Source organism: Pongo abelii, chromosome 19, assembly GCF_028885655.2.
Source record: "Pongo abelii isolate AG06213 chromosome 19, NHGRI_mPonAbe1-v2.0_pri, whole genome shotgun sequence".
Classification (NCBI taxonomy): domain Eukaryota; kingdom Metazoa; phylum Chordata; class Mammalia; order Primates; family Hominidae; genus Pongo; species Pongo abelii.
In genome coordinates this window covers 22542292-22568461 of record NC_072004.2, presented here as the reverse complement: position 1 = coordinate 22568461, position 26170 = coordinate 22542292, and the positions used below count along the sequence as shown (strand labels likewise).

General features: G+C 53.7%; 1 protein-coding gene and 1 pseudogene across 1 annotated transcript; one reads left to right on the top strand and one right to left on the bottom strand.

Moving 5' to 3' along the window:
- Positions 1–631: 631 nt before the first annotated feature.
- Positions 632–7066, bottom strand: LOC112129048 (zinc finger SWIM domain-containing protein 5-like; annotated as a pseudogene).
- A 4174-nt stretch (positions 7067–11240) lies between these two features.
- Positions 11241–24806, top strand: LOC100445400 (TBC1 domain family member 3I). The gene is given in 15 exon segments (XM_063719051.1): positions 11241–11299; positions 11488–11563; positions 11744–11830; positions 13620–13655; positions 14129–14209; positions 14410–14517; positions 14853–14953; positions 16201–16249; positions 17446–17545; positions 18268–18362; positions 18740–18805; positions 19281–19380; positions 20041–20190; positions 24300–24411; positions 24413–24806. Coding segments are annotated over 15 exon segments (1473 nt in total). The 3' UTR covers positions 24666–24806.
- The last annotated feature ends 1364 nt before the right edge of the window (positions 24807–26170 follow it).

Sequence of the window (26170 nt, the reverse complement as noted above, 5' to 3'; positions counted from 1 at the left end):
GCGAGAGATTCTGCATAGACTAGTCTTGGGATTTTTTCAAACTGGCCATTTTTCTCCTTGGCACCCCCACTATCCCACTGGTAACAGCCTACAGTCTGCAAGGGAAACCTGAGAAATGGTTGTGAGTCTCCTCAGACAATAAGCATATCCTCCCACCCACAGCTACCTCAAGCACCCATCAAATCAGAACCAGAATTATAAATAGTTACCACTTAACACTAATTGGCAACACATACAGTATTTACAGTACTATAAACGCATCTGTTTCTCTGGTTAAGCAATCTCTGAGATGGAACAGTGTTCTGTGTTTGCCAAGGGAGACAGGGCCAATGCCCAGGACATGCAGGACATAGGGGCAGAAGGTGGCATATCATGGGGGTTTCTGGTTGATTTGCAGGGCCCACTTCCTCCATCAACAGTGGGCTGTAGTGAGAAACTTGCCAAGGTGTGCATATCGACTGGAGTTGGACTCTCCCCATCCTTAGCCCTGTGGTCCTTTGGCCTCAGCCACAGGTGCTCAGAGTCCTCTCAGGGTGGACAAATGTTTCAGTGTTTTTGGCCTGACCTGATACTACCTGGGGACCCAGGCTGCCGGGCTGGTGAGCTATCTGCTTTCTCAGCCAAAGGGCTCTCAAACCAGCAGCATCAGCTTTTTCTTGCCTTTGTAGATCTGTTTGAGATTGTTGATGAACTGAGCAAATTGCAGGTAGCCATCCTGAGGCAGCAGGAAGGTCTCCCCAGCCTTGCTTCAAAACTCAACAAACTCTCCATACTGGCAAGGGCTGATGTGTGTTAGATGTAGTGTGTGGTGTTGATGTAAGCATTGATGGTGGCATCAGCAACTGGCACAATGGAGCTCTGTCAGTGGAGATGAGCTTTCCAGAGCTTTGGAGGTCTGGGGTGCCAGCCAGGCCAGGTGCAGTCACCGTGCAGCCTCGCACACACGATGTCTGAAAGCACCATGGCAATGTGCACACTCTTCACCACCAGGGAGATGAGAACTGCCAGCTCATTCTTGCCCAGAGAGTGGCTGAGGGCACAAACCCAGAGCACATCATTGATGGCTGGGTGGGTATCCTGGTTATGAGCCAGGTTAAGATGGCTCATGGCCAATGAGGCCAGCTTGAAGGCATGGAGCGCGTAGCCACGGAGCTCCACGGAGCTCCACGTAGCAGGCAATGGTGAACAGCTGTGAATGGGTCATGCCACCGGCAGCAGCCTCAGTGGCAATCTGGCAGACTGCCTCAAAGGCAGTGTGGTCTTTCTCACAGAGTGTAAGGGCTGACAGGGCACAGCTCTGTGGATGCTTCATAGCACACTGCAGGGCCAGTGTGAAAGCACAGCTAGGCAGTTACTCCCGCTGTGGATAGTCAAGACTGAGGCACAGGATAGTGGTGTGGGATATGGCTGTGGCAGCTACAATACTAGCAGCCTCAGTAGGGGTGAAGAATGTGTACCAGCTCTGCAAGATGCTCTCTGGGGCCCGCACACCTGTCACGCCAATGCCTGAGCTCAGCCGTGGCCATCTGGGTCCTGATTCAGGTCGGCCCAGATTACTGTGTGGGGTTTGAACTTGGCCTGCAGAGATGAGTTCTCCCTCCTCCTCGGCAACCTTGAGATGATCTGAGGCAAACCAGGGCAAGGAAGCATCCCAGATGGCCAGACCCTGTTTGGGGTCTCGTCCTATCCCTTCCTTCCTCAGGTCAGAGGGTTGAAGTTTTCTGCAGGTGCTCTTAGCCCCTCACAAGGATGGAGCAGTGGAGCCTGGGGTTTGCTTGCCTCGAGGCCAGGGTTGCAGATCTGCCAGGGGTTCTAGCTGAAGTGGAGCCTTTCAGGGTATAGTCTTGTGCTGGGTCTTTGGGCTTTAGAAAGGGTCTTGAGCCTCCAAGGTGTCTGGGGTTTCTCACAAGCCTAGACAGGGATGGGGACAAAACCACCAGGCCCACTACCTCCCAAGGGCACACTTGAGCATTGGCAGCTGAAAATTCATTCTCTTAGACACGTCTCTGATGAGAGGATCAAAATGCTGCTGACATCAGCATACGGTTGGTTAAAGCAGTGAGGACAGAAGTTGGGCTGCCTGAACAGAGGCCATCTTCTCCCACCAGCAGCCCCATCCTTTCTTAGACCATCAGGAACAGGAATATGAGAGCTCCAAGGATTTGTTGTCCTGTCTCAAGAGTAGGGTATAGAAACTCCTTTCCCCTGGGGGTAGAGGGAGGTGGGTGATACCCACTTCTGTAGCACAGGTCACCAACCATCGTACCATCTCTCCGCGTCTGCAGTTAAGGGTTGATAAGGTCATCTCATCACCTGTAACCCAGGTTCCAGGGCCACGTTGAGCAGGGTGCTGTCAGTACTACTGTTAGTGGGAGTAGCAATCTTGAATGAATCTTGGGCCAGTTTGAAGATGGGGGGGAAGAACGAATGTGCTTCTGCATTGCTTCCAGAATTGTTCAGAGCCTCACAGTGTCTCCTTTGGCAGCAGTCAGCATGGTGGAGGCCAGTTCCCACCGCTGTGATTCCAAGTGTCCAAGCGTGAACCAGGGAGGATAATGGCTGGGCACCAGAGACACCATATGGTGAGGGAGGGATGTGTTGCCTGCACAACCTGAGTTTTCTAAAACAAGTAACCTTATGACATGTAAGGCTAATTTACAGGCGGGGTCTGGATCATGAGACAGCAGAGCTGAGAACAAATACTCGGCAGAGGTATGCATGGAAACGCTCTCTCGGTGGATGACTTCTCCCAGATCCCTGAAAGGGCCCCCTTCCAGCAGCAAGATGCACTATTTTTGGAGTGTTTGCACTAGGTCTTCATCCAGCTGCAGCTCTTGGAGTTGGCTGAGGAGCTGCTCCTCATTACGGCACATCTTGTCCTGTGCATAGGAGCATTCAGGCATTACCCTCTGTGACCCAGGCCCACGGATGCAGCTTCCAGGGCCAATGACAAGTAGGACTCACTGCTGTTTGGGGAGCTTACAGCCACAGGTACATGTTGGTACACAGGGGGTCTGCTTTCATTCATATCTAGATAGCCGTCATGATTCAGGAGGCAGGCCTCAGTCAAAGTGAGAAAGAGGCAGCCGATGGGATCCAGGGGGTGGCCCACCCAGCCTTCCAGGTTTGTGATGGTTGTGGCTCCTCTCTGCAGCACTTCTTTCTTCTGATGCTTGTAGATTTTCAGGTGCCACCACTGCTGAACCTCAGAGTATTAATAATGGCCACTGTGAGTCTGAGGGCCTCTTTCGGAAAACCATGGGAATGTGGGGCATCAACCGGAGCACAGGCTGTGGCACATGCTCAAACCACAGAGGCTGGCCTTGGGAATTAAAAGAGTAGTCTTGGTCGGGCTTGGTGGCTCATGCCTGTAATCCCAGCCCTTTGGGAGGCCCAGGTGAGCGGATCACGAGGTCAGGAGGTTGGGACCACCCTGGCCAACATAGTGAAATCCCTTCTCTACTAAAAATACAAAAAACTCAGCCAGGTGTGGTGGCGGGCGCCTGTAGTCCCAGGTACTCGGGAGGCTGAGGCAAGAGAATGGCATGAACCCAGGAGGCGGAGCTTGCAGTGAGCCGAGATCGCGCCACTGCACGCTAGCCTGGGCGGCAGAGCGAGACTGCATCTCCAAAAAAAAATACAAAAAACAGCTGGGTATGGCGGCGCGTGCCTGTAATCCCAGCTACTCGGGAGACTGAGGCAGGAGAATATCTTGAACCCGGGAGGCGGAGGTTGCAGTGAGTCCAGATCACGCCACTGCACTCCAGCCTGGCAACAGAGCTATTAGACTCTGTCTCAAAAACAAAAAACAAAAAACAAAAAATATTGCACAGATCCCTGAAAATACGATTATATACATTTTCTTTTTTTGTTTTGTTTTGGCTTGGTTTTTTGAGACGAAGTTTTGCTCTTGCGCGCAGCCTGAAGCAATCGTGCGTTCTCGGCTCACTGCAACATCCGCCTCCCGGGTTCAAGCGATTCTCCCGCCTCATCCTCCCGAGTAACTGGGATTACAGGTGCCCACCACCATGCCCGGCTAACTTTTTTGTATTTTTAGTAGAGACAGGATTTCATTATGTTAGCCAGGCTGGTCTCCAACTCCTGACCTCAAGTGATCCGCCCAGCTCGGCCTACCAAAGTGCTGGGATTACAAGCATGAGCCACCGTGCCCAGCCTGATTATATACATTTTCAATAAACATATATGAAAATGGTCCCAGGCCTTTTAATAATTAGAACATTTTCAATAAACATATATGAAAATGGTCTCAGGCCTTTTAATAATTAGAAGACCAAAATAAATAAAAATGTAATAACATTACCCACTAACCAGCATATATAAAAGAAAGACTGACAAAATCAGGTGTTGGAAAGGACATCTAATTAGAATGCTCTTAAACTTGTGGTTGAGTTGTATATTAGTCAAAAAAATCTTTGGAATTAAAAAAATTAATTGATAAATAGTGTGTATTTGTGGTGTACCACTATATATATATATACATATATACACATATGTATATATATATACATATATACACATATGTATATATATATACATATATACACATATGTATATATACATATATACACATATGTATATATATACATATATACACATATGTATATATATATACATATATACACATATGTATATATATATACATATATACACATATGTATATATATATACATATATACACATATGTATATATATATACATATATACACATATGTATATATATATACATATATACACATATGTATATATATATACATATATACACATATGTATATATATACACATATATACACATATGTATATATATACACATATACAGACACACATTGTAGAATAGCTAAATCTGTGTATATTTATATATAGCCACAGACATACATTCTAGAATGGCCAAATCAAGCTACCTAGCATATCAGTTACCTTAGATACTTTTTTTTTTTTTGAGATGGAGTCTCCCTCTGTCACTCAGGCTAGAGTGCAGTGGTGTGATCTCAGCTGACTGCAAACTCCACCTCTGGGGCTCAAGCAATTCTCCTGCATCAGCCTCCTGAGTAGCTGGGATTACAGGCGCCCGCCTCCACGCCCAGCTAATTTTTGTATTTTTAGTAGAGACAGTGTTTCACCATCTTGGCCAGGCTGGTCTCAAACTCCCGATCTCGTGATCCACCTGCCTCAGCCTCCCAAAGTGCTAGGATTACAGGCGTGAGCCACCGTGCCTGGCCGATACTTATTTTTTTTGTGTGTGTGTGTGTTGAGAACATTTAAAATCTGCTGTCTTAACAATTTCAAATATTACCACATTGTTATTAACTATAGTCAACATATTGTACAATAGAGCTCTTGAGCTTTTTCCTCCTAGCTGACATTTTTAGTGACATGCATTGCAGTTGAACATATGCAGTTACTATGACCAAGCTATTTTATTTGTAGGGCCGTACTTAACTAAAATATACATGTGTACCAAAAGAAATTAATAAGAATGTTCATGGTGGCTTTTTTGCTAATAGCCCCAAACTGGAAACAAACCAATGTCCATCAACAGTAGAATTGATAGATGTGCCATATTCACGCAGAGCACCACCGAGCAGGGAAAAGAAATGCACTGCTTCATGAAACAGCATGAAGGAATGTCACAAATGTAATGCTGGGCCAAAGAAGCCACACACAAAACCATTCCTACTGAATGGCCCTCCATGCATCCATTTATGAAACAGGCAACTCTAATTGGGGCTGCTAGAAACCAGGTGACTCTTTGCTTTGGCAAGACAGATGGGCAATGGTTAGGGAGCAGACCTTCAGGAGAGGGATTTCCAGACTGTTATTTTTATTTCATTTTCTTGGACTGTGTGGTAGCTCCAAGCATGTGTTCTCTTTGTGATAAATCAGAATAGTAGAATAACAGGATTCCTGTGTATATTACACTTTAATAAATGTATTCGAATTCATTTGCCATTAGGACAAATAATATAAATCCTAATAAATCTTTGCAATTTTAATATTATTTCTACTTGATGAAAAATAAGTCATCCGAAGGATTCCAAACTTGGGTATTTCAATATAGAACTTATGTTTGCAAATATATATTTCTAGAGATCCACAACTGTCTGATTAATGTTATTTGAGTGTAAAAAAGCAAAGTTATGTTTACAATTTGCTGACTCTCTTTTACTTGAAGTTAAGCTAATTATCCACATCCATCAATGAAACTGCATTCACAGAAGAGTCCAATCCATGGCATAAATGATAGGAACTTCAGAAAAGTCATTTATTCTTCATTATTTATGTAAAAACATTAAATTTCTTGGAAACACAGGCCAGCAAACTCTCAGTTTAGTGTTGCTTTCATTGCTTTCTGTAGTCTTGTTACCAGAGAAGATTTTTATGTTCCAGAATTGCAGAGAGGGAAGAACTATTATGTTTACCACTGTGACCATCAAGACAAGGCACATGATTCCTAGGATCCCAGCAATGACCCTCCCTGGAGGTGATGGGAATTAAGGGACCTGCTATGGAAATTGTGGGGCCTGAGTAAACAGTCTTTACAAAGCTTTCTCTGTGTCTGGTACTCGAAGTCCACAGGCAGTAAACAAGGGAAGATTACAGAACAGGCAGGGAGGGATTCCATGAGCAAGAGCTGGAACCCCATAAAAATAAAGTGAAACCCATGTTCATGAAGCTAAACAGGCCAGTAACCCAGCAGTTAGAGAAACCTAAGGAAAAATCCAGGGAAAGGCAAAGCAATTGCAGGCTCAGCAGCTGTTTCATGCCAATGAGGTAAGTCAGCAGATCAGCAGCAAGTGTGTGTGTGTGTGTGTGTGTGTGTGTGTGTGTGTGTGTGTGCGCGCTCACGTGCTTACACACTGGCTACAAAATTCAATTCATTTTATTCCAGTGTTTGAGTGCGCGCACGTGTGTGTGTGCACTCCTGTTGACCCAGTTTCTGCACTATGTCCGGGTCCATGACCCTGGACGACCCCGGGTGTGCCCTCGATGACGTCTGCAGGGATGGACCACTGCCCCTGCCATTGGGTACTGCTCTGTGTGACGCCATCCTCGGAGCCCTCAGGGTGATGGAACCCAATAGGCTTCCTCAGGCTTTCCTCTCAGATGGACAGGAATTAGATGATGCTCTATTGTCATTTTGTTTCATTTCTTTCCATGGATTCTGTCACTGTCTTCCTCTCTGCATCAACTCTGCAAGAAGAGGATTCCTGATGGGGGAAGGGTAGCTGGTGAGAAATGAGGTACCAGGAAATTAGCAAAGGGTCTTCTGGCCATCTGGGGATAGTCCTCATGTGGTCCCCCGGCCAGTTGAGGGTTCTGGGCCAGTCACCCTGCAGCCTCAGTGCTGCGTCTGTGGATCCAGCCTCCACAGGAAGAACCCTGGGAGACCCAGCAAAACAGGGTGCCTGGTCTGACAAACGTCCCTCTGTGCCTCTGGCTTTGTGGCTCAGGAATAGGCCCAGACATCATGTCCAGGCAGTGCCAGGCCACCTCACTGCGCCCTTTGAGGTAAGCCCAGAGGGCTTTTGGGGGCAAGCATGAAGCTGGATACCCAGAGCCTGAGGCCGACTGTCCATCCCTGTGTCCTGGAGTGGGGGTCTTGACCCGAGAAGACCCCCAGGGGATGGCTTGTAGGTGCTGATGCAAGGAGGGGAGGGTCTGTGGACTGAGGGGGGTCATTGGCAGGAAACACTGAGCACCGTGGCTCAGGGTTCTGCTCAGTAGGGGCCTGGTCAGTGGGAACCTGGTCAGTGAAGGCCTGGTCAGTAGGAGCCTGGTCAGTGGGGGTCTGGCTAGCAGAGTCCTGGCCAGGTGACCACTAGGTGACCTCAGGCACGGTTTGTCATTGGAACCTCCTTGCTGCCATCTTTAGTGGGAATGAGTCATGGCACTCTGGAGGACTAATGGGAGGAGGAGGTGAGCAGGTGTGTGAAATCCAGCCCTGCCGCACAGACCTAGCACTTTACAGCCTAGCTGAGACCCCTGCTAGGGAGGGGACCTGCCCTTTGCCCTTTGCCCCCAACCCTCAACCCTCTGCCCCCCATCCCCCATCTGCAATGCCAGGACTGCCCTGGATGGGGAGGTGTGAGGTTAGGGAGCACCCATAGATGCTCCAATGATGGCCATGGGTCCCGAGGGGGAGACAGTGACAAGGGTGAGCCAGTGTCCTGGGTGCACATGTGAGTAGGGCAGTCAGGCCCAGCCAGAGCAGTGACACACGTATGTACATATGTTCACCCACATACACGTGGATGCTCACATGCACAAACACTGCACACACGCACGTTGACACTTCAGAGGGTGGAGGTTGCTGACTCTGGGCCCTGCTGACCCAGGCAGAGGCCCATTGTGATAGGTGTCATGACCCCACAGTGTCACTGGTGCTGAGCAGTCGCCCACCTGCCCGCCTGCCCTTTCTATGTCTAGAGCTCTTGGAGACAAGACTTAGAGGTGTCTGGTTCTGAGAAGAGGAAGTTTGCTAAGTGAGAGACACAGCTGACTCAGCTACCTCAGTTGAGTGTGACCTCTTTGTTCCCTCCTTGCTGACCTGGGGACAGTCACTACCTGGTGGGCAGTGCTGGGGCCTCTGGGCAGGTGCCAAGGAGGGTCATCCCTGAGCACTCACCGGGTGCCTGTTCTGCACTGACCTGGTGGACTCTGTGGGGTGGGTGCTGTCCCCGAATGCACCCATTCCACAGGTGAGGTGTCTAGGGTCAGAGAGGCGGTGACTGGCCAAGGGACCCAGACGTGACCCTGGGTTGTGCTCTCAGCCCTGCCCTGTGTAAGCCCTGACTTCTGTGGCCTCCCTGCCCTGGATTCCAAATCTGCCCGGAGTTTTCCGGCCCCAGATGGTGCAGAGTCTGGCCCTGGAAGAGCTGCTGGGATGGAACTCCTATGGGTGGGGTGGAGGGAGGTGGTGCTCGGTCCAAGTCTGTACCTTAAGCTGGGTCCCCGCAGGAGGAGGTCTCACCAACTCAGACTTCACGTGCGGACACTGATGGTCTCCGTGGGACCCACTGGCCACATGGGGTCCCTTGTCTGGGAGTAGGGAGCCCTCTGCCTGTGGGCAGTTGTGGTAGGGGACCTTGAACACTGCTGCTCTGGGGCCTGGGCAGTGGGGACCTGGGCAGTGGGGACCTGGGCAGGAAGGCCTGGTCACTGGGGGACTGGTCAGCAAGGACATGGTCAGTGGGGAATTGGTCATCAGGGGCCTGGTCAGCAGAGGTTTGGCCACTGGGGCTTAGTCAGTGAAAACCTGCTCAGTGGGGACATGGTCAGTTGGAGCCTGGTCATCAGGGGCCTGATCAGCGAGGACCTAGTCAGAAGGCCTGGTCACTGGGAAAACGGTCAGTGAAAGCCTGGCCAGCAGGGGTCTGGTTAGTGGGGGCCTGGCCAGATGGTTGCTAGGTGACCTCAGGCACGGGGTTTGTCCTTAAAGCCTTGCCTCCATCCGTAGCAGAAATGAGTCATGGCACCCCAGAAGGCTACTGGGAGGAGGAGGTGAGAAAGTGTGTAGAATCCGACCCTGCCACTCGCACCTAGCATTTTACAGTCTAGCTGAGTTCCCCCTAATGAGGGGCCCTGCCCTGTGCCCTCTACCCCCTAACCCCCATCTGCATCTTCAGGACTGCCCCAGGTGGGTAAGTCTGAGGTTGGTGAGGACCCATGGATGCTCTGATGCTGGCCACAGGCCTCAAGGGAAGATGACACTGATGAGGACTTGATGAGTACTTGGGTTCACACATAAGTGGGACAGCCGGCCCTGCCCAGAGAAGCTACTTGTGCACACACATGTTCACCCACATAAACGTGCATACTCACCTGCACAAACACATTTTGACACCTTGGGGACTGGAGGACACTGACTCTGGGCCCTCTTGACCTGGGAAATGGGTCCATTGTGATGGGTGGCATGACCCCACAATGTCACTGGTGCTGAGTGACCGCCCACCCGCCCACCCACCCACCTCTGTGTTGTGCAGCACTTGGACACAAGACACACACAGGTGTCTGGTTCTGTGCATAAATGACTTTTCTAAGTGAGAGGCACAGCAGCCTCAGCAGACTCAGGTGAGTGACCTCTGGGCAGATGCCGAAGAGGGTCATCCCTGAGCACTCACTGGTTGCATGTTCTGCACTGACTGGGTGGGCCATCCTCTCCTTTGTCCTCACAGTGACTCTGTGGGGGTGGGTGCTGTCCCCAAATGTACCCATTCCACAGGTGAGATGTGTAGATTCAGAGAGGCAGTGACTGGCCCAGAGACCCAGATGTGACCTGGGCCATGCTCTCAGCCCTAACCTTTGCCATGCTGGACTTGAGCTCTGACCTCTGTGGCCTCCCTACTCGAGATTCCAAACCCTCCTGGAGTTCTGGACTTCAGGGAGGCAGGGTCTGGTCCTGGAAGAGCCACTGGGACAGAGCCCCTGTGGGTGGGGTGGAGGGTGCGATTCTTGGTCCAAGTCTGTGCCCTAAGCTGGGTCCCCACAGGAGGAGGTCTCACCAACTCAGACTTCAGGTGCGGTCACTGATGGTTGCTGTGGGACCCACTGGACACACGGGGTCCTTCATCTAGGAGTGGGGTGGGGAGCCCTCTGCCCTTGGGCAGTTGTGGAAAATGGAGGAGCCCTGGAGGGCTGCCTGGAGGGTGACGATCATCCTTCCTGGTCAAAGGGGCTTGGGGACTGGAACCCTCTCACAGCATCCTATTCTCTCTGTCTGATCCTCTAGAGGCCTTACCCTCTCTTTGCCCCGAGTATTCCTGGGGGGACAGTCTCCCCGGGCGTTCTCTAGGACTAAGGCCCCAGAGTTCTCTTGTTCTTTCTTAGTGACCCAGGAAAACAAAGCCCCCTCCTGTATTGACAGCTGGGAATTGTGGTGTCCGCCATCCTTGACCTGAGACGGGGTCTCCACAAGCACAGAGGCTGCTCTGGAGTCGATAGATCATCTTTTCCCCAAACCAAACTGCTTGGCTGGCTTTGTTCCTGAAGCAGCTTCACTGGCCAGAGTGAGTGAGAATTGGGGTACAATGGAGCAGTCACCAGATGTCTTGCTTCCTACAGAAAACTGAGTATCTTCCTGGTATCTGAACAATCCTATAGAGACATCCAGTCCCTGACCCCACCTTCCTCCAGGTGTCCATAACAGCCCATCATCTTCAGCAAGTGGACACCATTTGTCCTGCAGGGGCAGGTGTGTGTCCGCCTTGGGGTGTTCGGGGACAATGGGCCTCTCTGTCCAGGTCCCCGTGTGCTCAAGTCCTCAGGAAGGAGCCCACCACTGGTTGGAGGCAAGGACTCCAGAGATCCAGCCAGGGGTGGGGCCACTGAGTCTGGCCCCTTGTCATCTGGGAGGGGTAGTGGAATGGGGCTCACCAGACTGGAGTGTGTCTGGGAGTGCAGTGGTTGTGGTTCGGCTGTTCTCTGGAGCTCTCGGGTGCAGCAGAGCCTTTGGATGACTTTGTCTTGCAGGGTGAAGATGGATCAGGACCCAGATACCCTGCCTGCCCAGGGGCAAGGCAACATCATCATTACTAAGTATGAGCAGGTACAGGTTGGGCTGCTCCCTCGAGGGAGGCAGGGCCTCGCCTCTCCCGCTGCGCCCTGGTCAGAGGGTCCTGGGCTCTGTAAGATCATAGGGTGCGGAGGGGCTGCCAACATCCCTGGGGACCCCACACCTCTCACACTGCACCCCCTAACCCCTATCCTGGCCTTCTCTGAGTTTCAGGGACACCAAGCTGGGGCAGCAGTGGACATCAGGCATGAGCAGGTGGACATCGAGAAATACACCAATCACCTCGGGATTATGCAATGAGTCCTCTGTCCCCCTGACCCCAGCCACCAATCTCACCTCAGGGATGGGTTTTGTTTCTAGAAAGGCCTCTCTGAAGCAGGACATGTCTCCCTGTTGGGGGCCAACCTCCTCTCCAGGGTCAGAACTCCTCCCAGGCTGTCCTGCAGGTGCAGCCTGTGGTCAGGGTTAGGGCACAGCCTCATGACACATTTAGGGAGCTTGGGAGAGTGGGTAGGGACAGAGAGGGGACTAGGACAGGCCCTTGGGCTCTCAGCACTGTGGTCTCCAAGTAAGCAGGAGAGAAGGGGGCAGCCTGAGGGTCTGGCCCTGTCCCCTTGGGGCCTGCCTTGGTGAGATTTGAGGGTTGTGGCCACAGGGCAAGGGTGCACCTGGCCTGGCCTCTGGGCAGTTGTATAGCAGATCTCTGAGGGCTCAGGGGGCTCAGCCAAGAGGAAGGGGCATGGGGACAGTGAGGGCCTTGGCCCTGGCCCTGGTAGGTTGTGGAAGAAGAAGGGCAGGGCCCTGGCCTGTCCCCCTGAGGCCAGGGGGACAACAGAGCATGTAGCTGAAGGTCCCAGGAGTGGTGTAGGGAAGGGACTTGGGCCTGGCAAGGGGAGCCCAGCTTGGAGCTGGCCCCTTGGGACACACATGATGGAGAGAGGAAGGAGCCTGGGGGAGGAGGGCGGGCTGAGCCACTTCTGGGATGCACCTGAACCAAGCCAGCCCAGGGAGGAGTTGACAGCCTGAAGAGGACAACACACGGGGTGGGGCAAGGAACAATGGTTCACCTGGGACCCCTCAGTGGGGGGACTCGGTCAGTCCCCAAGGCTCTGCATGGCCCTCCAGAGACTCTGCCTCCCACTGGCTAAGTCAGCACCTCACAGGGTGGATGCAGGGGCCGAGCTGGGGCAGGCAGGACAGTAGGGGGAGGACAGCCAGGCATCCCATGTCCTGGTTTTTGCAGTGGCTGGGAGGAGGCTGAGGGCTGAAGGCCAATGACCCTGAGAGCCAGCTGAGGCTGGAGGCAGGGTGGTGGGGCCAGCCCCACTGCCTGCAGGGCCTTTGGTCACCCTTGTTGTCCTGGATGTCTCTGTAGCAGTGCTGGGCGGCCCAGTGAGATAGTGACCAAGGCATGGGTGTGGACGGATCTGGGAGGTCTCACTCAGAGGTTCTGATAGGACAAGGGTCACAGAAGGGCCAGGGTGGCTGGACAGAGGGTCACATCTCTGGGTCGGGCAGGATGGGGGAAGATAGGGAACAGGCAGGGTCAGCGGCCGGGATGCAGGGAGAGGCAGGTTCATGCTGGGAGGTCAGACCCTGCAAGGCCTATGGGGAGTGTCTGATGGGATGGGCTCCAGGTGCAACCTCAGGGCACTGGGCAGCACTCAGGCCAGGCTCCCTGGTCTCTGGTGGGTGATGTGGTCACTCCTGAGGCACTGCTGTAAGTCAGGGCTTGGCCACCCACCCTGGGCGGCACCCATCCCATCTCAGAACTGGACTTTCTCAGCATCCGCAGAGGGTGTTGCCTCCAGCCCAGGAGGAGCAGCCCCATTGTGCAGTCTGAGGTGCCCCATGGGCCCCATGTGGCCCCCCGTCAGGCAAGCCTCGAGCTCCCTCTTCTCCAGGGTCCTGGTGCCTCACAGGTGTCAGCACCTCAGGGAGGCCCTTGCCTTGCTTCTCTGTGCCTTGTCCCGGGCTGAGACTTAGGGTGGATGGGTTAGGCTGGTCCTTCCCTGGGGCCCTCTCAGGAAGGGGGATGGCTCCTGGCCCAGGCAAGTCCTCAGCTCTGCCTGGGTTGGCTCTCAGTGAGATGGAACTGCCCCCCATCAGTGCCCTGGAGGTGGAGGTAAGAGCCTGTGCCTACTGCGTGGGAGACCCCTCCAGGGACCGGGAATCAGGGGTGGTCGGTGAAGCAGAGGGGGTTGCCCGTGGGCCTGAGCGGTGGTGAGTTGGCCACGGCTGTCACTGGGAGGGGTGGCCTTTCCTGCTAGACTGTTCCCATGAGGGCTTGACCAAAACCCAAACCAAGAATTGCAGTTCCCACTCAGAATCCACTTCCTGATCCACCAAGTCCCCAGCTGAAGGCTGGGACCTGACCAAAACTCGGTGCATCTGTGCCCTGAGGATGGTGTGTCCTGGCATCACCAGTCCAGACCACCAGCTCCAGTTCTTTCAGAGGGTCTCAGCCTCCAGGGTCTGCCCTTTTCTTGCTCCTTCAGATTGGGTCCCTTCAGGGCCCCAAAGCCCAGGACCCAACATCCACGGGCCACTGTCAGAGGCCTGGCAGCTCTGCTAACTCCATTATGGCTCATTTGACAGCAAAGACATAAGGAAAGTAAATGTAACAACAAGTGGCTACAGATGCTTGCAGACTAGACAAAATATAAGAGCAGCAAGAAGGTAACATGGGGAGGGAGTGGCCCCTGTGACTGCTCTCTGCAGAGCCAGGAGACAGATGCCCATGGCTGTGACCTGGCACTGTCTGCCTCTCAGTGGGTGGGTGGCATCCTGTCCTCACCATAGGACAGCAGGCCTGTTTGCCAGCTTTCTTCCTCAGGTGCCCCGTGTCCTGTCTCAGTGGAGTGTTCTTCTGCCTGTAGCTGTTTCAAAGAGTGTACAAAGGCATTCCCCTGGTGGCGCGGGGCCAGGTGTGGTCACTCCTGCTAGACATGGACAAAGTCAAGTCCCAGAACCCAGGGAAATATAAGGTAAGGCCCTCCCACACTCAGCCAGGGCAGGACAAACAAGCCAGGAAGTATCAGGAGCCCAGGACTCCAGCTGGAGGGAACGTCGAGCCCGGGTTGGGGGTGGAGGCTGTGGTCAAACACGCATCCTGGGCACAGATGGTGACTCAGGCGCCGCAGGTGCGCTGGGCTCTGCTGAACCTCCCTGGCTTCAGAAACAAGGCAAAAAGGAGCTTTCTGCAGAAGGAAACCTTCCTCCCTTCCTTCCAGAAGTGCTGAATGTGGGATGACTGCCGTTTGGGGCAAGGAGCCTTTTTTCTGTTCTGAGGCTGCTTCCTCCTCTTGGCCCTGCCCTACAGGTCATGAAGGAGAAGGGCAAGAGGTCCTCCAGGATCACCTACTGCATCCAGCTAGATGTCAGCCACACCCTGCTGAACCACGTGATGTTCAAAGGTTCAGAGTCAAGTAAGGCCTATGGGGGCTGCAGGCGTCCCAGGGAAGATGGGAGCAATCCAGAGGAATGAGGGTGTCCCCAGGGCAGAGACCTGGGTCACCCAGGAGGGGTGACAGAGCCACCAAGGGCTCTCCTGGCCCAGGGAGCAGCCGGCACCATGAACTGTGCACCTCCCCAGCTCTAAGCCATGGGCCGGGCTGGGACGTGTAGGGCCAGAACCCAGGTGACTCCCAAGGAGACAGAAGGCAGGAAAAAAAAAATCATGCAGATAGTGAAAAGTGCTCTCCTAGGGACCCATGGGAAGGTGGCAGGATGGTGGGGCTCAGGAGCCTTCCCTGGTAACACTGACAGCCCAAAATACCAGGGAGGATGCGGGGCCCCGGAAACTGTCATCCATGGCTGGTGGGAACGCGACAAGGCACAGCCACTTTGTAAGTCAGATGGGCCGTGGCTCACAAAGCTCAGTGGCCTCATACCACATGTCCCCAAAGTGTCACAGATATTGACCACACTGATTAGAAAACTGACATACAAGTAAAATCCGCATGCCACGTTCACTGCTTGGTTGATTGTCACTCACACCTGGAGGCTACCGAGATGATCTTCAACAGGGTTATTGGGGAGGAAGGGGGGTCCACTCTTCAGACAGAGATGACTCAGTGAGAAAAAGGAATGAACCCCCAATGCCCGCAGGAACATGGGTGGATCTTAGATGCGTATTGCTGAGGGAACAAAGGCAGACTCAACAGGCTACCACCGTGGGATTGCAATTCATCGGCCATTCTGGAAAAGGGCAAACCATAGAGACACAGAACAGTCAGGACGGCCAGGCACTGACGGAGCCAGGAGATGTTGGCTGCAAAGGGGACATGCTGCGGACTTGGAGGATGAAGGAGCTTCTCTGGGAGGGGCTGCAGTGGTGGATGGGAAGCTCTGCACATTGGTTCAGAACTGTGGAACTGTATGTCCCAAAGACTGGACTTCCGTGTGTCCAAACCGAGAAAAAAGGGAAGAAGAAATCAACCAGAGTGAAAATGATCACTGATCCAAATGTACACTTGTGATATTTGCATTGCAAGGAATGTGGATTTTACTGAAAAAACACCTAAAAACTCAGGTGTCCTGAAGAGCTCACTGCTTATTTGGGGGATCACCTGAATCCAGAATTGTGTTTGTTGTCAAGGTCTGTAGACAAAATGAAACTGACAGCATCTGCACAAAACAAACAAAACCCTCTTTTCCCTCTTTTCTAGGCAGCAGGAATTATGTGACATCCTCATGACCTATTCTGCATATAACCCTGTGAGTATTCCCGGGCAGCGATATTCCTGGGCCACGTGCCCATATTCACAGGCATGGGTGTCTCTCGGGGGTGTTGGAACTTCTTGAAAATTCAGTGTTTGTGACCCACCAGGACATAGTAGGCAGGACTCAAGCTCACTGCTGGCATGGACACCCAAACAAGGGGGCGGCTCAAGGGGTCAAACTGAAATGGAAAAGGGTTGAAGTCCAGACTCCTGGTATCACCTAGACCCAAACACCACATCTCAGATGAAGAAATGACCTTCCCCTCCTGGTGTTGCCCCAAAGCCTAGGAGCTTGGCAGGGTCCCATGCAGGATGGTCCTCGTAGGAGACAGGTTTGACAAGTTGCTGAGGTGCCTGATGGGCCAGGCTCTTGTCATGAAATGAGTTTGCATCCTGGGGGAGTCTCTTCTTCACTGGAAACTTGGCAGTGATCCAATTTCCCCTTTGCCCAAACTGCATAGGAGCATAGCAGATAGGGAGGGGGTCACCCAGGTGGCTGCTCCTGCTTGGCCCCCACTTTTCAGACCATTCCAGGTGGGGAGAGCCAATGAGCTGACTGCATGAGCTGTCCACATGGAGGACCCAGCCACCCCCTGTGTCCGACAGGCAGCCCTTGGGCTGTTGCAGGACCCCTTGTGTGGTGGTCAGCGCCTGGCTGCCTGCCCTCATAGCAGGTGCAGTTCACAGGCTGCCCAGGCTTCATGTCATTTTCTGAAACTGTTTCCTTCCCACCTTAAAAATGGAGCAAACAACCCCTCATGGGAACCAGTGTCCTCTACTCCTGTGCTTTCTGGGGCATCTTGCCCAAGCTCCCCGGGAGCCTGACCCTCAGAACCCGGGTTTGCTGCAGGGCCCACACCCAGCACCAAGCCCAGGCCTGGCACAGTGGCCTCCTCAGCCTGGCCCAGGGGAGGGAGCATGAACAATCCCTGACTGTGCCCTTTCGGGCCATGTGAGCTTGGACACTCGCTGCAGGAGTCCCTCCATGCTCCTTGTCAACTGAGTTGTCCGTGACCTGCTCAGTCCTCATGCCCAGTGCCGGGGGAGGAGTGCAGAGGCTGCATCTCAAATCCCCTGGGGCCTGAAGCAGGTGTCCCCAAGGACCTCTGCCATCTCTGGTGACATAAGTCCTCCCAGGTGGCCTCAGCCCTCCCAGGTGACATCCTTCCACGGTGACTCTGGCTCTTGCAGGAGGTGGGCTACCACAGGGACCTGAGCCGCATCACCACCATCCTCCTCCTGTATCTGCCAGAGGAAGATGCTTTCTGGCCGCTGACCCAGCTGCTGGCTGGTGAGAGGCACTCCCTGCAGGGTAGGTGGACAGCTGCCCCTGGGGCCTTACACAGCCATGCCAAGGGATGGCCACCCTGACCGGTGATCCCGACTTCCAGGCAAGGCGCCTTCCTTCTATCCCAGCTTGTTTGGAGGCTCCAGGATGTCCCTGCTGAGGGTCCCACAGCAGCCTGCATCTGGACAGGGACCCCCTCACCTCAAGTCAGACGCCTTTCATCCCTAACATCAGATGGCATGGATACCTCCCCCTGGCTGCCCTCTGTCACCCAAAGCCAGCCCTGACTTTGTGCAGGTGCCACTCACCTCCCTGAGTGTCCTTCTGCTTCCCAGCTGGCTGTGCTCCCAGCCACCTTCCCTCCCTACAGATGGGCCCAACAAAGCCAAGATGGCAGTGTCTGTCCATCCCACATCCCCCAGGCTGACCCCACATCTAAGAGACAGCCACATGGCCCCCAGCTCCCACCCTGTTCTCCCCACTGGCACCTGCCTCATGGTGTCAAAGGCAGGCTGCCCTCCTGGCACCTGGACCCAGGATGCCCCTGGGCAGTGCCTCCAGTCAGGGCCCTCCTCCCCAGGGCTGAGGCTGCATGCTGGGGTCACCAGATGAGAGGGAAGGAGGTCTCGAGGTCCAGGGTTCCCCGCCCTGCCCAGCTCTTCCAACTGATGCCTCCACATCTTGGGAGTGGGGTCTGATGGGGTGATGGGTCGGGGGTTTCTCAGTATTCTACAGTCCAAATACTGCCCGGCTCGAGAGGCTCCTATCACACCAGAAGCAGGTGTTGCACAAGTCCTTCCCGAAGATCATAAGACACCTGGTGAGTGGGTGACACCCTCGCTCCTCCCCAGAGGCCCTGGGCCCCATAGGCCAGGGGGGCTCTAGTCCCTCATGATGCCGGCAAGAGGCTGAGTCCCAGCCACGGCCTGACCTGGGATGGGGATTCCCCATGGGTTAGGTGTTGGGTTTCCTTTTCCTGCCCTGGCAGAGGCAGAGGTGCTGGGACCAGGGCTGAGCTGCAGCTGAGCAAGGCTAAAGGATATGTGTCCACTGGGGGTCCGTGCATGGGGCAGGTGTTGGAGCCCTTGCCACCGCCCTGGGTTCTGCTCCTTGAGGAAGGGTCTACAGAGGGGCCTGGAAGTGGGAAGTTTTCATGGCAGCCCAGGGGACCCTAAGCACCTCTGCTACTCCCTTCAGGTCAAGGAAGCGCTGTGCATTGAGGGTTACACGCTGATGAGGCTCCTCCGGTGTTTCCTTGATGGGGTAAGGAGGCACAGGGAGACCCCAGCCCAGGGACCCTCCAGCCCCGCAGTGCTCAGCTCCCTCAGCTCAGGGGTCCAGCTCCTCCAGGAGGATCTGGCTCACCCCCAGCCCACAGGAGGCACAGGCAGGTCCCTGCAGGGCTCACAAGCCAGGCTCTGCCCAAGAGGGGCATCCCACAGCAGAGGCCAGGGCTCAGGCCCAGCCTCGTGGGCAGACTGGGGCAGGACCCGACTTCAGAGGGCCCAGGGAAACCCAAAGTCCTCAGGAAGTCCCTCCTTCCAGAAGCCACAGCGCTGCTGAGATGAGCCCCCCATGAGGAGCTACAGGACCTTGTCTGAGTCAGTCTTACGGGGGGTCTCATCCCATGGAGAGGGGTCCCCAGCACTCCAGGTGACTGAAACCCTAGTGGGCCCTGCTCAGGCCACTGGCCCCAGCTTGGAAAGGCCAAGTTCTCTCACACTTGCTGTCCCCACAGAAATCCTTTGGGCTCACCCTGCGACTGTGGGATGTGCTCATCTTGGAGGGCGCGTGGGTACTGATGGCCACGGCGCATGCATCATTCAAAATACACAGGAGTAAGTCCTGTGTGCCCGAGGGTGCCTGGGGGAACACATGGGACAGACCCTGGCTGGCCTGAGGGAAGTGTCCTTACACTGCCTGCTCCATCTGGTTAGGGGTGTCTGGCCTGGTGGGCTGGGCAAGGCATGATGACACTGAGTCCACCCCCACATGACCCAGATGAAAGTCAGGAGTGGCTGGGCCCAGTGGCTCATGCCTGTAATCCCAGCACTTTGGGAGGCTGAGGCGGGTGAATCAAGAGGTCAGGAGATCCCGACCATCCTGGCTAACACGGTGAAACCCCGTCTCTACTAAAAATACAAAAAATTAGCCAGACGTGGTGGCGGGCGCCTGTAGTCCCAGCTACTCGGGAGGCTGAGGCAGGAAAATTGCTTGAATCCGGGAGGCAGAGCTTGCAGTGAGCCGAGATTGTGCCACTGCACTCCAGCCTGGGTGACAGAGTAAGACTCTGTCTCAAAAAAAAAAAAAAGTTAGGAGTGTGGTGAGCACTTCCCTGCCTGGCCTTCCTGAGCTGTGGCCTCCTGTTCACAACTGGACCCCGGGGTGGCCTAAAAGGACCAGGCACCACCCAGTGGGAGGTGGGCCTGGTGGAAATAGGGTGCAGGCATGACCCCTCCCAGGGAACCCTCCTGGCCTGATGCCTGCCCTCTCCCTAGAGCACTTCATGAAGCTTTCCTGGAGCACCATCTGGGAGTTTCAGGAGTGGCTCTCTTAGAGCTGGGCCCTGGAGGACAACGCAGTCCTAAGGAACCTTCAAGCCTCTATGAAGGAACTCACAAGGAAACACTGGGACCTGCCACCCCCAGGTGGGCTCCAGCACCAAGTCCCCTCCTGAGTCACCCTCTGGGGCAGTCAATGGTAGGGAGTGCCCTGGCCCCACCCATCCTCCTACCTGGCCTTCCTCCTGCACCTCTTCTTCCTCCTCTTCCTCCTCTACTCTAAGGAAGTCAGATGGGTCTGCCGCTCCTCAGGGCAGGCGCTGAACACGTGTGTGTGTGTGCTGGATGTGCTGTGTGGACAGGCAGGGGCCATGGGCAGGAGCCCCCAACACCCCTCCCCCACTTTCCACATTGTCATTCTCTCCTCCTCGAAGGGCCCTGAGGGACACTGGAGCAGTCAGACCCAGCTGTGGAAGCCCCCACCCCCACCTCCAAGCAGCAGGGACTCCTCATTCTGTAGTGCCCCTCCAAGGGTGTCAAAACAACAAGCCAGAGGGACAAGAGAATCAGTGCCCCTGACCCAGAGTGGATTTGAGCAGAGGGCATTGGGGGCAGCCCTGACCCAGAGCCAGAATCAAGAGTTCAGCAGGGTGTGGGATAGCTGCAGCCCTGGCATGGGGTGGACGGCCTGGAGGGCAGAGGGGAACGTGTGCCCATTCATTTCTCACCCCCTGTGGAGACAGACCCCCATGTGAGATGGCAAGGGGGCTGGGTGACAGCGCAGGTTCCTCCCACCTGAGTCCTGAATCTGGGCTGCCAAGCAGCCCTGAGGTGAGGGTGTGAGGCAGGAAGCCCTGAGCCACCCTGAACCCTGGGGGCATTTCAGGAGCGACCTGAGGTTCCCTGAAAGCTCCCTGACCCCAGACTGCACACAGACCTCACCCTGGGATCAGCAGCCTGCAGGGGCATCCTCAGTGTCAGGCCAGGGGGCCGCACAGGGACTCAGAGGACTCCAGAGACCCAGGTTTGTGGGGCATAGCCCTCAAGAGACCAGATGGGCTTGGAGAAGATGCTGACCATGTCTGCTGCTTTTTTTCAGCCGAGCTGGAGCAATGGTCCTCGAGGGAGTCCCCTGGCATTGGGACCCTCTGTGAGGGGGACAGACTGGCTGTCCCCACCCCACCAGCTCAACTCCAGGAGCTCATGCCATCAGCCCCCCTGGGACAAAAGTCATGTCCTCCCCAAGCCTGGCCTGACGGGGCTGTCCCCAAGGCCCAGGCTGAGGCCCATTAGCACGAAGGGGCTTCCCCAGACCCCAGGGTAGAAGATTGCTCTCTGAGGGGCCCAGAGGCTCTAGATGAGGGCAGCCAGTCCCCCGGTGAGGTCAGGCTTTGTATTACACAGAAACACTTGTCCAGGACCTCTACGCCACAGCTCCACAGAGATCCGCACGTTGGGGTCCATGTTTCCTGTGCTGTCATTTAGAACATGGCTCTTGGGACCCTGTGGGGGCTTCTCAAGAACATAGGGCAGTGAGGGGCCCAGAGTCTAGAGATGATGGCAGCCTGTCCCCCAGTGAGGTCAGGCTTTGTATTACAAGGAAACACTTGTCCGGGAACTCTATGCCACAGCTCCACACAGATCTGCATATCGGGGGTCCAGGGGTTTCTCAAGAACCTAGCAAAGTAGGATGCTCTCTAGGGGGCCCAGAGGTTCAAGATGAGGGCAGCCTGTCCCCCAGTGAGGTTAGGCTTTGTATTACATGGAAACACTTGTCCGGGAACTCTATGCCACAGCTCCACACAAACCTGCATGTCGGGCGTCCATGTTTCTTTTGCTGCCATTTTGAACATGGCTCCTGGAACTCTGTCACTTCTTCATCTTCTGTGGACACCAGCCCTGGAACAACAAGACGCACCTTGCCCAGTGAGCCCACTGGGACCCCGACACCAGGCCCTGCCTGGGTTTATGACAGGGAGGAGGCACTTCGAGAGACACTCCAGCAACAAGGTGTCCCCTGCCTGCAACTCCCCTTGGTAGAAGAACATGGCATGGAAGGAGCCCAGGTGGCACCTACCCAGCTGCCTCACAGCCCCAGATGGCTGCTGGCTGTTTTTGACTGACATTTTATTTTTATTTTATATTTTTGGCTTCTGGGCCTTGGGAAATACTCAATGGGGGACTTGGTCCCAGCAAGGCCTCTGGAGGGAAGGCTGAGCATGGGGTTCCTGCAGCCCCAGACAGCCAACAGCATGCCCTGGGGCCCCTGACCCCACCTGTGGGTCAGAGCCCCTCCCCCAGGGCCCGAGTCCCAAGCCCAGAGGGACCTGGCTTCATCCCGAGTACTAGGAGGAGAGGGGCACCACAGGCCCCCAGGTGACCACACAGAAGACCAGGGCACAGTGAGCCTCGGGTGCTGTGAGAATTCACATCAGACAACCTGGGCAAGCTGGGCCAGAGATGCTGAGCCCGTACAGTGATGATATAGGCAGCTGGCACAAGGAGTCAATAGCTGTGAACACTGCTGCCTCTTCCCAACTCCATCACTGCAGTGCAGGCAGTCTGCACCCTGGAGCCTGGCCCAAAGGCCCCCCAAATGCCCCTGTCTGCTATGCCAACACACCACCTGGAGGCTTTGAGGCCCTGCCTACCACACCACCCGCCTCCTGAAAGCCTCGTCCTGCAGCTTAGCCGCTGCTGCAGACACAGCAGGCACCACTGCCAAGCGCCTTCCAGTTGGGATTCCCAGAAGGTGGAGGTGCCTCAGCAGCTCAGACTGTGAAGGTGGTTTCATCAACATTTCCATTGTTCCTGCCAAAGAGAATCCCTGCAGAGGATGCTCTTGATCAAGGGTGGGCAGAATGGCACGCCAGGTTGATGGAGTCAGCTCCTTTCCCTGGCCACCATGTTAGGTTGGGGACAAAGTGGCCATCAGACAGGCATGGGACAGAAGAGGCTCAGCATGCTGCATGTGCCCTGACCAAGGCTGACCAGGCTGACACCACTGCCGGGCATCCCACCTGCTGATGAGAGACTTGGTGTAGATCCCTGGGCTGGCACTATTTCCCAGGAGAACCAGCTGACTGCCTGTGGGCAGGCTGCCCACACTGTAGAGGGGGCTGAGATGGGCCTTCACTGCAGGGAGCCCCTACCTGGATATAGACTTGCCCGTCCTTCCTGTCACCATCAAGGCAGCCCACATGGCATTGCTTTTGACCAGGTCACTTCATTCACAGCAAGGGACATGCAGCTGTGGCCCCTGATCAGGGAACTAACTGTTCTCACTATGTCAGCCACCACCTGGAAGCAGCTGGGCTTACTTACGATCGCTTAGTTGGGATTGTAACTGACGTTGCTGAAGTGATGGTTTGTCTTACAAGATAAATGTTATACTTTCTACTGGAAACCAGTATATGGTGCTGCCTCCCTGACAGCCAGAAGGTGTAGTTCTGAGTGAAGGTGTGAAAATGGACAATGCTCAGTATTGCACCGAATGTCTAAGTCACAAAGTTTTCCTCTGCCTGTCCTGGAGAAATGGAGCTTTGCTGGTTGGAAGGTCTTAGGACCCAGCAAGAGTGAAGCTTCCCCCAGGGGAACACAACAATGTTTCTATTTAATATGAAGAGACAGGACTAAATCTGAAACCCCAGGGCATTCTCTGGTGTTCTTGGTGTTTCCATGGAAAGAAAGTCAAATAGCCTGGGCCCGGTAGCTTACGCCTGTAATCCCAGCACTTTGGGAGGCCAAGGTGGGTGGATCACAAGGTCAGGAGATCCAGACCATCCTGGCTAACACGGTGAAACCCCATCTCTTCTAAAAATACAAAAAATTAGCCGAGTGTGGTGGTGGGTGCCTGTAGTCCCAGCTCTCGAGAGGCTGAGGCAGGAGAATGTCGTGAACCCAGGAGGTGGGGCTTGCAGTGAGCTGAGATCACACCACTGCACTCCAGCCTGGGTGACAGAGGGAGGCTCTGTCAAATTAAAGTCAAACAACAAAGGTTTGCCACAGAGGCATCTGAAAAAGGAAGGGGCAGAACTTCAGAACTCAGAGGCTTCAAAATCGAAGATGAGGCCAAGCAGGAGACTCCTGGCCCACTGAGGGCAGGGGAAGTATGTGGGGGCTGCTAGGAGAAGACATCATAGAGGTCCACCCCCACCTTGTGGTATGTCACAGAACCGTGCACTTGAATAGCAGTGCACATCTTCTCTCCACTGATTATGGTATCTCTTTCCATTTGTGACTCTCCAATCTCGCAGGGAGCTTGCTACAAAATGCACATTGCTGTACCATAGCCTGGGGCTTGCAATCCAAGGCTGGCAAGGATTCCTGCATGTCAAGGGCCTCAGGTGACTTTCATGCACACCCATCGGAAGGCTGTTCTGAATCCTGGATGTCACCTTCCTGCCCAAAAAAGGAGGAATGAGGGTCAACCAGCAGCAGACCAGTCACAAAAAGGGATGAAATTTGAGTGCGTGGCCTTCCTGACACCCAGACAAGACTTTAGGCACAAAGCCAGGCTACAGCTCTGGCCACTGACTCAGACCAGGGATGCCCCCAAGCAGGCCGGTGTGCCCTGGCTGCTCTTCTCCCTCCTGCCACCCTCTCTTTGGCTGCTTGTGTGAGGAAGGGAGAACCTGCCAGTTTTCAGAAGAAAATGTAGCTTTATTATGACATAGGAAAGACTCAAGTTATTAGGGGAGGAGGAGTCCTGAAACAGCTCCTGAAAATGAGAGGGAAAAGGAAGGTGTAAATATGTTGTAATAAAATCTCCAACCACAGCACAGTCATGGGAATGTTTTTGTTACAATTTTTGTTTTCAAAGTTATAGTAAAAAAAAAAGTCTCCTGAATTGTCAAAAGAACAGCAGTTGGACACAAGGAAAAGCATACACACCAAGCCAAAACAAATCACACTTGGGTCTATATGTTGCAGTGGTGCTGGTGCAGGAGGAAACATCTAGGGAGGTTCTAGTGCCTGCCAGGGAGCCCAGGTCCATGGAGGGCCCCGGGGCTGGAGGGAGGTTACGTACCACTCAGCTCAAAGTGCTCCCTTCAGGCATCTGAAGAGGGAAAGCCCATGTGTCTTCCTGTGAAGCACTGAATGGGCAGCCAGCATCTCAGAAATGCAGGCGATTTTTCATACACTGGTGTGAATGAGTCTGGGGTCACCCAGGGGGTGGTCACCTCAGTGGTCAGACACACTTTGAAACAATCAACACCTACAAAGGAGGGTACTAGGAAATAGGAAAAATGGTTTCCTGAATTTCATAGCAGATTGGGAGCTAAAGGAAGAGATTCCCAAGCCCATCATGGAAATATTTTGTTCTAACAAAGTAAATTCACAAGAGCACATCAAACACAAAACCTAATGCAAGGGGCAGTGCCCAGGGCCACTGCCTGCCTCCGGTGAGAAGTTCTTTAGCAGCAGTCACAGGGCAATGCTTAGGTGATGCCACAGTGAATAAGGAGGATTAACTTGGATCCAAAAGTGTAGAATAATGCTCACCAAGAACGCACGTGGCTCCATCTCTCTTCTCAGTTCTAATGTTCTCAAAGCAGCAGCCACCCCTGAACACAAGGGGAGACAGGAAAGGGCCCAAGGGCATGGGGATTTATTTCTGGGTTCTCTATTCTTTTCCATTGGTCTATGTGTCTGTTTTTATGCCAGTCCATTGCTATTTTGATTACTATAGTTCTGTAGTATAACTTGAAGTCAGGTAATGTGATGCCTCCAATTTTGTTCTTTTTGGTTACGGTAGCTTTGGCTATTCTGGGTCTTTTGTGGTTCAATTTGGATTATTTTTTCTACTTCTGTGAAGAATGTCATTGGTATTTTGACAGGGATTGCATTGAATCTGTAGATTGCTTTGGATAGTATAGACATTTTAACAATATTGATTCTTCCGATCTATGAACATGGAATATATGTCAATTGTGTGTGTTCTCTTCAATTTCCTGCATCAGTGCTTTATAGTTTTCTTTGTAGACATCTTTCACTTCTTTGGTTAAGTTTACTCCTAAGTGTTTTGTTTTATTTGTATCTATCATTAATGGGATTTCTTTCTTAATTTCTTTTTTAGATTGTTCACTGTTGACATAGAGAAATACTACTGATTTTTGTATGTTAA